This window comes from Sciurus carolinensis, chromosome 2, assembly GCF_902686445.1.
Source record: "Sciurus carolinensis chromosome 2, mSciCar1.2, whole genome shotgun sequence".
In the NCBI taxonomy this organism is placed as follows: Eukaryota; Metazoa; Chordata; class Mammalia; order Rodentia; family Sciuridae; genus Sciurus; species Sciurus carolinensis.
The window spans coordinates 111,547,219-111,559,746 of NC_062214.1; the positions used below are offsets into that span (position 1 = coordinate 111,547,219).

Consider the following 12,528-nt stretch of genomic DNA (forward strand, 5'->3'; position numbering starts at 1 on the left):
CCGACAGACAGTGAGAGCAGACAGCGGAACCTGTTCCCCTCAGCTCAACGGGTCCTGTGGTCCGGGCTGGCCCCTCTGCTGCCCCGGGAGCGGGCCATGCCGCCGCGGGAGCTGAGCGAGGCCGAGCCGCCCCCGCTCCGGGCCCCGACCCCACCTCCGCGGCGGCGCAGTGCGCCCCCTGAGCTGGGCATCAAATGCGTGCTGGTGGGCGACGGTGCGGTAGGGAAGAGCAGCCTCATCGTCAGCTACACCTGCAATGGGTACCCAACACGCTACCGGCCCACGGCGCTGGACACCTTCTCTGGTACGTTCAATGGCCCTAGCGGCCGCGTGGCTGAGGTGGGGTTGTGGGGGATCTGGGGCCGGCGTCGTTGGGGGAGGGTCCCGGAGACCCCGGGTAGGGAGCGGAAGCAGTCCTGGAGGTGGCGCTAGTGAGGCCTGGTGGGTCTCTGGACGCTCTGCTAACTCAGGCTTTCGCCGCCCCTCCCCTGCAGTGCAAGTCTTGGTGGATGGAGCCCCGGTGCGCATTGAGCTCTGGGACACAGCAGGACAGGTGAGAAGCTGGGCGCAGCCTCTTGGTTTGGGCTGGGGATGAGGAGAGTGATGAACTGATAGGGCAGGAATGGAGAAGGCCTTGGGTCTCGTCTCCAGCCCCAAGTGAGAAATGGATTCCTGTCCCATGTGGCAGGGAACAGCCCTTCTAACCACCTGGCCTTCCAACCCCAGGAGGACTTTGACCGACTTCGCTCCCTCTGTTACCCGGATACTGATGTCTTCCTGGCATGCTTCAGCGTGGTGCAACCCAGCTCCTTCCAAAACATCACGGAGAAATGGCTGCCTGAAATCCGCACTCACAACCCCCAGGCACCCGTTCTGCTGGTGGGCACCCAGGCCGACCTAAGGGACGATGTTAATGTACTGATTCAGCTGGACCAGGGGGGCCGGGAGGGCCCAGTGCCCCAACCCCAAGCTCAGGGTCTGGCAGAGAAGATCCGGGCCTGCTGCTACCTCGAGTGTTCGGCCTTAACACAGAAGAACTTAAAGGAGGTGTTTGACTCAGCCATTCTCAGTGCTATTGAGCACAAAGCCCGGCTGGAGAAGAAATTAAATGCCAAAGGTGTTCGCACCCTCTCCCGCTGCCGCTGGAAGAAGTTCTTCTGCTTTGTGTGAGCAGTTATGGCAGTGTGTAGCAAGTGAGTGGTAGGTAGGAGGCCAGAGACTTCTGGAACCTGGGGCAATGGGCCTTGGAGTGGGCTACTGGCAGGGCCTGACCACCCTAAGGGATTTAGTTCCCTTTTGAACACTGGGGACACGGCCTCTAATTGATCGTTGTGATAAGCCAGGGTGAGCCTAGGGCCTGAAGAGAGGGAAAGCTTTAAATTGGAATTCTTTGGTCAAGGCCCACCGAGAAAACCCAGCACTTTGATTTTCAAGGGATGGCCATAACAGGGTCAGCCATCTCTGAGCAACATGGGATCCAATTGCCAGTTTCTTATTATGGGCCTACAGGGCAGCCTGGCCCAGTTAGGACCCTTTGTGGTGATCCTCACCCACTCCTTGCACAAAGGTGAGGAACAGCCTGGGGAATAGTCAGGCATCTTGGAGGGCTGGAAGGTGCTAGCCTTGATTTGGAGAGAAGTTTGAGATGGAATGGGTTAGACAGAGGCCAGAGAAAGAGATTGAGAGAGGGAGCAGTAAGTGAGGCTTGGAGCTTTTGGACTAGAGGCAGATCAGAGGGCTGGGCTGGGAAGGAGGAAGAGAAAGAGAATAGGGGATGGGCAACTGTGGAGCAGGCTGACACCTGGGCTACCCTCAACCCCCAAGGCCAGAGAGGGCGGGGCTGGTCCCTGGGAAGAACTGGGTCTCAGAGCTCCCTAGGTACTGCCCAAACTGGCTGGGCCAGCATCCGGGCAGGAAGTGAGAATCCAGGGCCTAGCAAAGGGAGGGAAAGAAACTGTAAAATAGAGCCTGAAAGAGAAAAGGGGTTAGGGTCCCTTTTGCCAAAGTCACAGCCTAGAAGGTAGAGCAGTTGCAGTTTGCAAATAAAACCTTATGTTTCTGAAGCTACTGTCTCTGTCATTTCCTGCGACAGTCTGCTGCCCTTTCCAGGTGTCTGTAATTCGATTTGGGCCCAAAGGACTGAGGTTAGGTTGAAGGGTGGGGGCTGGACCAGATGAGACAGTGTGATGGGAACTGGATGGGGGGGGCAGGTGTGGGGCTCCCCACTTGGGGCTTGGCCTAGCTGGTTCCCAGGAGAGCTAGCGTGGGAAGCAGCCTGGAAACGGGTTTCCCCAGGTGTCAGCGCCAGACCTGCTTTCCCATGACCTCACCAGGTGGGTGGGGCCCCTCCCATCTCTCCCTCCTTTCTAGAGCATGGTGCTCAGCACTGGGGCTCTGTTGTAATCTCAAACCATCTAACCTTTCTGTTCTGATTCTTCTAACAGTTTACAGGCCCCAGAGACTCCTCCATTCACAATCTGAGCACAAAGAGAACCCCCATACAACCATGAACCTCAATCACTGGCCAAAGTTCTGGACTTGGGCTGGTTGGACCAGTCTTCAGCCTTGGTGCTTAAGAACCTAGTGAAGGTCAGGGTGCTGGTTCTGAACAACTTAAGTAGAGTAGAGGTTTGCCCCAGAAATCCTGTGTGCATGACAGTTCATTGGGAGAGGGCTTGGAAAAGAGATCTGGAGGGTATTTCCTGTAATTGGAACTGGGAGGAGGAACTTAAAAGGCAACCTGGGGGAAACAAACCAAAACCTTATTTTATCTTAGGGAAACTGAGACCCAGAGAGAAAAGGTACTATCTCAAGTGAGTGGTCATAAGAGCATCTGATAAAGTTGGGCATTTTGGTAAAGAAGTATTTTAAGGCACACCTGGGACACCTGCTAGGCAACTGCTCTGCCAGGTGAGCACTCACACCCATCCCAGTCCACTGGGCCCAGCTCCCTCTGCAGGAAGTACAAGTGTGTGTGTGTGTGTGTGTCCCTCATAGCTGAGGGACAGAAATCCTAGCCAAGCGAAACCTCAGATAATCCCCAAGTTTAGTTTTAACCAAGACTGCCTCCTATCCCCCAGAGCATCAGCCACTTCTCCTTTTAGCCTCTTGTCCCCTCAGTTGTAGCTGCTGAGCCACACTATGATAGCTAGGTTCTCAGGGTCTCAAATCCATGGGCTATGACCAGCTGTTACCTCTCCCCTTGAGGGCACAGACCCAGGTTCAAGTTCAGGCTCTGACACCTACCATTATGATAGACAAATCATTTCCCTTCTTTGTCCCTCATTTCCTTATTTGCGAAATGAAGGACACAGGCCTGACTGGACTAGAGGTTTTCAAGCTGTTGTAAGGTGTATACAGGGCATAGTGGTACACACATGTACTCCCAGTGACTTGGGAGACCAGTCTCAACAACTTAGCAAGACCCTGTCTCAAAAGATAAAATAAAAAGGGGCTGGGGACGCGGTTCAGGGTAGAGAGCCCCTGAATTCAATTCCCAGTATCCCTCCCTCTGGCACACATACACAAACTGTTCTGAGGTGCCTTGGTGTCGCCATGGGTGGGAAGAGAAAGCACAATCGGGTGATATCTGTACCCCCATACCCAAGGGAACAGGAAACAATTTCTTTCCTAATTCTCATGGTACCAGCACATCCATTTGATCCAAACTGAGTGCCTCCTCTCCTGCCAGGTGACTATTCCTGGTCAGGACCTATATCAGCCTCACCTCTACACTCTTGCCATGATGGCTTCCCACTCCCATCCACCTAGAGCTGCTGCCTCCTTCTGGCACAACTCAACTGTTACTGTTCTCACTGTTTGCAATGAACTTCGAGTTCCTATTTCCTCATTCAAGACCTCATACCTGACAGCAACTTGGACCAAACCATTTGTCCCAGTGATCTCCCATTATCTCCTAACTTTGATCCCAAGTCTTGGCTTTTGTTAGATCCCCTAAAAAGTGCCCCCACCACCTCCCAAATCTCCTGTTTTTCACCTTCATCTCCCTCCCTTCCTCCCTCTCTCTTTCATTTATTGGTACTGGGGATTGAACCCAGAAGTATTCTACCTCTGAGCTATATCCCCCAGACCTTTTTATTTTTTTATTTTGAGACAGGGTCTCACTTAAGTTGCCCAGGCTGACCTCAACGTTGCGATCCTCCTGCTTCAGCCCCCAGAGTAGATGGGATGACAGACACATTACACTGTGCCCATCCTGTTTCTCCTTTTACTACCTTCTAATATCTCTCTCCTCCAGAAAGAACTCTTGCTGGTATTAGTGGCCTCTCTGTTCCCTTGGCAACTGAGGTTACTCTAAGTTTTATCACCGACCCAAACTGCATCTCCCCAGCCAAATATACATAGAGAAAACCCCATTCGTGCTCCTTCCTTTCCCACAGGGTCCCTGGCTCAGGCAGTGTTTGCTGTTAGCTCTTAAGTGCTTAAGAATAAAACACCAGTCAGAGTCCTGGACGAGACTGAGAGGATCAAACTCAACTCCAGGTTTGTTTTACTAAGGTCTAAGAGCAATGGCTTGCAGAAAAGGATTCCCAAATTTGGGGCCCAAACCTGTGCAGGATGAGAGGTTTTATCTCTGATTCCAAATCCACCAGCTCTCTCTCTCTGGTTCTGTTTCTCCATATTATGTGGTGTCTTTCTTCTTTTCTGGGATAGATTGGTTTCTTTAAATTAATTTGGAGTAACAGGTACAGTGGTGCACCCATATACTCCCAGAGGCTCAGGAGACTGAGACAGGAGGATTGCAAGTTCAAAGACAGCCTCAGCAACTTAGCAAGACCCTGTCTCAAAATGAACAATAAAAAGAGCTGGTGATATGGCTCAGTGGTTAAGTGCCTCTGGGTTCAATCCCTGGTAACAAACAAACAAACAAACAAAAAGATCTAGGGGACCCACCCCAAGCACCTTAAATATACATTTTAAAGGAATATTTATTATATTAACTTGATAACATTGTTTTATTTATGTCCTTATCAATGTAAGTTGTTTTTAATGTCTGTGTAACCTTAGCTGATTTTTAAAATAGCATTTATTTTTCCATGATAAATACCCAGAAAAATTAGAAAATTCAAAGAATTACAAGACTTTAAAAAATTATCCAGGTGTGGTGGTGCTTGCCTGTAATCCCACTACTCTGGAGGTCCAGGAAGAGAATCACAAGTTCAATGTCAGCATTGGCAATTTAAGGAGACCTGGTCTCAAATAAATAAAAGACTGGGCATGTGACTTGGCATTAGAGTACCCCCAGGTCCAATCCCCAGTACTATAAAATCAGTCAATCAGCCTTTTTTTTTTTTTTTTTTTTTTTAACCCAGTGGCACTTAACCACTGAGACACATCCCCAGTCCCTTTTTAAAAAAATGTTTTATTTAAGACAGGGCCTCACTGGGTTATTTAAGGCCTTGCTAAATTGCTGAGGCTGGGTTTGAACTTGCGATCCTCCTGCCTCAGCCTCCTGAGCCGCTGGGATTACAGGCATGCACCACCACGCTGGCTCAATCATAGTCTTAATTCCCAAATACAATAGTAAAATTTTGGTGCACTTCTTTCAATCTTCTATGCATATTTCTTTAAACGTTTTTTTTGTGATAATGCTGTATATGTAACTTCGTATTTCTATTTTTTCATTTAGGATATTTTCTTTTCCTTTTTTTTGGTACTGGGGATCTAACCCAGGGGTACTTAACCACTGAGTAGCACCCCCAACCCTTTTCTTTCTTTCTTTCTTTCTTTCTTTCTTTCTTTCTTTCTTTCTTTCTTTCTTTCTTTCTTTCTTTCTTTCTTTCTTTCTTTCCTTCTTTTCTTTTTTTTTTTTTTAATTTTGAGACAGGGTCTTGCTAAGTTGCTTAGGGCCTTACTAAATTGCTGAGACTGGCTTTGAATTTATGATCCTCCTGCTTCAGCCTCCAGAGCCACTGGGATTACAGGTGTGAGTCAACACATCCAGCCATTTAGGATTTTTTTAAGGGGACAAAATTTTATTTGCATTATGTTTTACTATAGTCAAATTCTTTGAATTTCAGTTCCTGCTTAAGAAAGAAGTTGTGGGCTGGGATCATGGTTCAGTAGTAGAGTGCTTGCCTCACACGTGTGAGGCACAGGATTCCATCCTCAGCACCACATAACATAAATAAATAAAGTAAAGGTATTGTGTCCAATTAAAAAAGAAAGAAAGAAAGAAAGAAAGAAAGAAAGAAAGAAAGAAAAGAAAGAAAAGAAAGAAAAGAAAGAAAAGAAAGAAAAGAAAGAAAGAAAGAAGGTGTAGCTTGAAATCATTTAGGATTTTTTTTTTCCAGTACTGGGGATTGAACCCAGGAAATGTTCTATCACTGAGCTACATCCCCAGCCCTTCAGATTTTTTATTCTGAAACAGGGTCTCACTAAGTTGCTAAGGCTGACCTTAAACTTGCAATCCTTCTGCCTCAGCCTTCCAAGTTGCTGGGACTATAGGCATTTAGGACTTTTAACAGTGTTTTTTCATGTTGTTATTAACTCTGACCATGAGGCTATAACTATGGTATGTTTGCTTATTGTTTCACCCTAACCTTAAATTCTTTAAATTCACATTTTGGGGCATTTAGGTTGTCTTCCTTGAACTTTTTTTCCTATTATAAATGTTCTGCCTTTGGGTTGATGACTGGGTCCCAGTATAATCCCCAGTGGATCTTACAGGGAACTTGGGTTTCTGTGTATGTGTGTGTGTGTGTGTTATTGTAGGGGGTGTCTTTTTCTGTTGGAGCATGACTAGCAGATTGTGGGTGTTCAATAAATACTAAATGATGACAAAGTGTGTATATATTTGTGTTCATGTATCTTTCTTTGTGTCCCTAATATTGCTCTTGTGTGTTTAGAATGTTGTCTTTCTGAAAAACTCTGAATAATTCCATATATGTGTACATCTGTATTTGTATGTAAATGCAGGTGGTTTATCTTTATGCTAAATGTGCATACATTTTTGTAGACCTGTCTTTAGGAACATATGTTAAAGGGCTGGGGATGTAGCTCAGTGACAGTTCTTGCCTAGTTCAATCCCCAGTACTACAAAAATAAGGTGCCTTTTATATACAACTGTATATGTGAATCTATAAATGTACATTGCTCTCTGTGCCTATATGTGACCATCTAAGGTGGCTTTCTTGGGGCTGTATGTCTGTGTGGCTTTGTGTGCTTATGCTCGGTTCTATGTAGGTCTTTTGGGGGCAGGGTTCCACATTCATCTTTGTGCTGACTGTGCATACTGGGCTAGAACTGGGGTAACCCTGAGTGCTTGCACCCCTGAATGAGCTATGTCCTTGCTTTCCCCACGGGAGCAGAGTGGTGGCCCAGGGCAGAGGTGACGCACCCTCCCTGAGCTTCCCGTTCTCTTGGGAACCAGCCTGAGAGTGAGTGAGACCGAGAGTAGACTGCGTCAGGAGCACCAGCCCCTTTTGCAACCAGCCCTGGCCCCAGGCAGTAACCACAGCTCTGTGCTAGCACAGGTCAGACCTGCCCACTGTGTCTCTGCTGCCAGGAAACCCCCAGTCTTAGCAGGACAGTGCTGGCAGTGCCCTCTTTGGCCTTGGGCCAGATCCCAGTGAGCGGATCCCAGCTGAGGGGCCACATGAGTCATGCTGTGGCAAAAGTGGGGATTGACTTCCTGGGTTAGGGCATGGCAGTTTTCTGCCCCTGTATGCAGCAATGCATAGGCAGTCATGTCCTTCATTATTACCTTCTATACTTACAACTGAACTAAAAGTCCAGATGGCTTTTATTAGCTCATTTTCAAATGAAGGATAGAACAACAGACCAAGTTGAAGCCTTGGTCCTAAATTTCTTGACCCTGGGTCCGGTCCTCTTCTCAATGTTCCATTCAGAGCGTGGAGGGTTCTGCTCCTAGAAATGGGTCTATTAGAGGACAGAGTTGGGAAGTTAGATTTCTGGCACAGACCAAATTGTCATGAGCATGTGGATGTCAGCATTGAGTGGCCTCCTGTGCTGGTGGAACATACTCAGGGCTAAAGGATAGGCCCATAGCTGAGATGACCATGAAATTCATTGTCAGACTGCATGGGAGCTCTGGTAATAAACTGTGTCTGTCTATAATCACTGTATCTGTAATCCCTCTAGAAGGTGGACTTTGTCACCATCTCTAGATTCATGCCTCCTTGATCCTTACCTACAGCAATGTGCCTGTCTCCCCACGTATCCAGATGATCCCCTGGGTCTCCGGTAGTGGGGGAGCTTTTGTACCCCATGTGAACATCAGAGTTCCCTGAAACCTCTTGAAGTTGGCAGAAAAATAGGCAGCACAGACCCCACCAAGGGACACTTGACTCACGACGGCTTCCTTCCTCAGACCTGTATTCTCTGTTGTCATAACTGCTCCTGCCTGCCTTCCTCTCCAGTTCCCTGCACTAGCCAGCACACTGCCTCTCTGGGTCTCCCTCCAGGGATGGTGAGATTGCTCTCTTTGAAATAGGGAACTCTTGATTCCTGGGACTGTGTACATTTTCTACCCCTGACCCGAGCCAACAGGCCATGTGCCCTGCTGACCCCTCTCCCATGAGGACTGGGAGAGCGTACATTCTGGCCCCATCCTGACTTGCTGGGTGACTTTGGGCAAATTACTGCCTTCCTTCTTGTTCGAGTTTCTCCCAGTCATGAAGTGGGGCTAATACTGTGCCCCTCCCTGGCTCCCAGGGGACCTGCAGGGATAAGCAAGATAATAGCCAGGAACCAATTTGGAGGAAGCTATCGGGTGCCAAGTGAGAGGTATCAGTGCTGGCCTGTGTTTACATGGGTGTGGACCTTCAGTTCCCAGCCTCCTTGGGCTTGAGGCCAGCCCTGACAACTTTTTGGCTCGTGGCTTCTTTGTCCCACTTCCAGAAAAAGGACAGAAATCAAAGTCAAAAACCCAATCATCTGGAGAGGATGAGAACTGCACTGCATAGAATTTGAGGTGCTGGAACACTGGCTTCCTGACCTGGCCACCTCCCCAACCACTGGCTATGTGATCTTGGGCCAGTTGCTGCCCGCTTCTGTGCCTCAACTCCTCAGCTCTGAAGCATCCCCAACTCTGGACTGAGGGGGCCTTAGAGCCTGTAATTGGAGGCCAACATCACTGTTTTGGAATAGAAAGGATCTTGTCATTTAGTCTAGTTTCTTTATATTTTAATAGATTACCATTGACCCCTTTTGGGGGCCACAGACTGACCCAAGATCAGCCTGGTCAACCCAAGGTCATAAACTGGTCAAAAAGGGCATCATGCAGAAGAGGGTGAATGGGTCAGGGAAAACCTCCCAGGAAGAGAATCCCAAGTGAGTTAGTGGGTCAGCAGTGTAACCTGTTTACTCCACCAGAGCTTTGTTCTCCCTTTTGCCTTCAGTTTCTCCCTCCTTGCTGGTCACCCCCTGTCAGCCTAATGCCCAGCCCAGGCCTCTCCTCAACCTCTCCCAGGCTCTTCAAACCTTCCCTGCTACACCTAAGACAGCCCCACCTCCACTGCACTCCCTGTGGCCTCTCCACCAACACTGCTCTCTCAACCATCCTCACAGGTTAGCAATCTCCTCATCCCAGCCCGGCAGGGTTTGAAGCCTCTGGTTTCCTGGCCTTTGACCTTCTTTCCTGCTGAGTCTCCTGCTGCCCCTCTAGCCTCTCCTCCTCTGTGTCATCTCCTCTTCCCAAAGCTCTGTCCTGCCCTCACACTCTCTTCCCTTGCCTGTCCCTCTGTGCACGTTTCTTTCTTACCATCATCTTGTGCACGTCTCTGTTTCACCCGTATACCACCTCCTCCAGAGCCCTGGGGCTCCATTGCCTGCACCAAGTCCAGACCCATCACCCCTAGGGTGTGAGGGGCCTCAAGGGATGCACTCAGAGATAACCTGTATGGCTCACGTGTACTTAAACCCTGGTCCTATTTTATGTTCCTCCTTGTTTTTGTTTTTTAACTTTATTTATTTTTATGTGGTGCTGAGGATCGAACCCAGTGCCTCACATGTGCTAGGCGAGCGCTCTGCCACTGAGCCATGACCCCAGCCTCTCCTCCTTGTTTAAAAAAAAAAAATCTTTTTACTACCTCATACCCATGTTTTCTCATAATTTATAGACCCTGTTAAGCTGTCTTATGTTCCTTTCCTGTAAGTCAAGCATAAGCAAACTAAGTAATGACAGTAAAATCAATGAAACTGGTCTCCATCTGATACCTGGGGCCCCTCACCTTCTGCCTGGTTCTCCCGAAACTGCCCCTCCTCTACTTGTCCCTGTTTCTGTCAGTGGCATTGCCACATGGTCAAGCTCCCAGGACTCTGCACAGCCCAGAGTCACCAAATCTTGTAGTGGCTGCCTTCTCCAGGTCCTCAGAAGCTCCATCTTCTTTTCCAACCTTCCTATCTTTATACCAGTATAGAGTTCCTGGTTTAATGATTTGTTTATCCCGTATATATTTAAATACTTTTTCTTTCTTTTTTTAAAAAATATGTTTTGAGTCGTATATGGATGCAATATCTTTATTTTTATTTTATTTTATATATATCTTTTGGGATACCAGGGATTTGAACTCGGGGGCACTGGACCACTGAGCCACAAACAAGCCCCATTTTGTATTTTATTTAGAAACAGGGTCTCACTGAGTTGCTCAGCACCTCGCTTTGCTAATGCTGGCTTTGAACTCGTGATCCTCCTGACTCGGCCTCCAGAGCTGCTGGGTTATAGGCGTGCGCCACCACACCCAGCAATACTTTTATTTGACTTATTTATTTTTATGTGGTGCTAAGGATCGAACCCAGTGCCTCATGCATTCGAGCAAGTGAGCTACAACCCCAGCCCCTAAATACTTTTTCTTATTGTCAAAGAAAGTTTAGAAAATACAGAGTGAAGCCAGGCATGGTGTGGGTACCAGCTACTTGGGAGGCTGAGGTGGGAGAACTGCTTGTTCCCAGGAGTTAGAGGCCAGACTGGGTAACAAAGCCAGAAACCCTGCAAACAAAGCAGGAACCCCTGCAAACAAACAAAACTCTCGTTTTATCAATAAGAGAGAATGTTGTGGACAGTTGAGCATTTGTTTTTCTAAACATATTACCCCCCCCCCTTTAAACACCATGACAAGGAACCTCTATATTTCCTTTTCATTTTGATCTCTGGTTCTAGGATCTGTTGATACAACCCCCAGGAGCTGCTGTAGCAGGGGAAGGAGAGGCAATTGGGAGGAATTAGGACCCCCCTGGGCTGAAACTGGGCTTCCAGGTGAGGTTATTGACAACAATCCCTCCTCTCTGGGGGAGCTTAAAAGTGCCTTCCCAGGCTTTAACCTGGGGACAGGAGTAATCTTGTGCAATAGGACAAACCACTCCTCATTCGGTGCTGATTGTTCAGTGGGCTGATTGTTTAGTGGGTTTGGGAGAAAGAAACCAGTTTTTGTCTTTGTTTATTTGCACTGTTAGAATATATAAATTGGGGGACAAATCCCCAATACAGGGAAGGCAGGATAGATTTTAAAGAATTAGATAATGCAGATTCCAAAGTTAAATGCCTAGAGGGCTCAGGTGAGCACTGAATTCTGGGGGTGGCAGGCAGGGTGAATGGGATTATAGGCATAACCATTGCACCCAGCTCTAAAATTTATTTTTATTTATTTACATATTTATTTAGTACAGGAATTGAACCCAGGGGTGCTTAACTACTATGCTGCATCCCCAGCCCCATTTATTTTTTGAGAGAGGCTCTTGCCAAGTCCTTAGGGCCAATTTGCTGAGGCTGGCTTTGAACCTGTGATCCTCCTGCCTCAGTGTGCTAGGCTGCTGGGATTATAGGCATGCACAACCGTGCCTGGCCTCTAAATTTTTTTTTTAAATTGAAGTTTCCTAACTCTTTAAATGTTGGCAATTAATTAATTAAACCCCAGTTTGGGTCAGAGCATGGGTGCAACTGCCAGTGTACAAAGGCGTTGACTAACCTGTACTGATTGTGTAGCTTCCGTGTCCCTCACTTAGGTTATCTTGGCTAATTGACTCGGTCTTGCCTCCTCCCTTGTCACTCTCCTGTGGTGTGAACTCTGGTGATGTGGCCCGCTATCCACTTCTTAAAGTCTAGCTTTAATACTCAAGTGCCTGCTCAATACCCTGTTCAATACCCAAGAGCCCATTGATGTGGCCTCTATTCACCAACCTCCTCACTTTTCTTCTCATGACTTTGGGACACACTGGGCAGCTTTCCACTCCCAAATGAAGCAAAACCTATAGGGCTGGGGATGTGGCTCAGTGGTAGAAATCTTGTCTAGGATGCATGAGGCCCTGGATTCAACCCTCCCATCACTACACACAAACACACAATAATACCCATGATTTCTGCTGCTTATTTTTTAAAACTTTTTTAGCAGTACTGGGGATTTAAACTCAGGGTCTTATGTATGCTAAGCAAATGCTCTACCACTGAGATATATCCCCAGCTGTCCATTTTTTTTGCTTGCTATGGTTTTGCTGTGCTTGGAATAACAAACTCACACCCATATGCACCTTCTTATCTCATTTTTTTTT

The 12,528-nt window shown here is 47.7% G+C and overlaps 1 protein-coding gene across 1 annotated transcript; it reads left to right on the top strand.

Moving 5' to 3' along the window:
- Positions 1 to 2,045, top strand: Rhov (ras homolog family member V). The gene is made up of 3 exons (XM_047540701.1): positions 1 to 304; positions 495 to 553; positions 727 to 2,045. The coding sequence occupies exons 1-3, from the start codon at positions 97 to 99 to the stop codon at positions 1,168 to 1,170; spliced, it is 711 nt and encodes a 236-aa protein (XP_047396657.1). The 5' UTR covers positions 1 to 96; the 3' UTR covers positions 1,171 to 2,045.
- Positions 2,046 to 12,528: the final 10,483 nt, after the last annotated feature.

Bases quoted from the DNA above. Each gene is read 5' to 3' on its own strand.
- Rhov (XM_047540701.1), top strand. From the start codon at position 97: ATGCCGCCGCGGGAGCTGAGCGAGGCCGAGCCGCCCCCGCTCCGGGCC. The intron at 305-494 runs GTACGTTCAATG...CCTCCCCTGCAG, and splicing joins GGCGCTGGACACCTTCTCTG to TGCAAGTCTTGGTGGATGGA. The intron at 554-726 runs GTGAGAAGCTGG...TTCCAACCCCAG, and splicing joins TCTGGGACACAGCAGGACAG to GAGGACTTTGACCGACTTCG.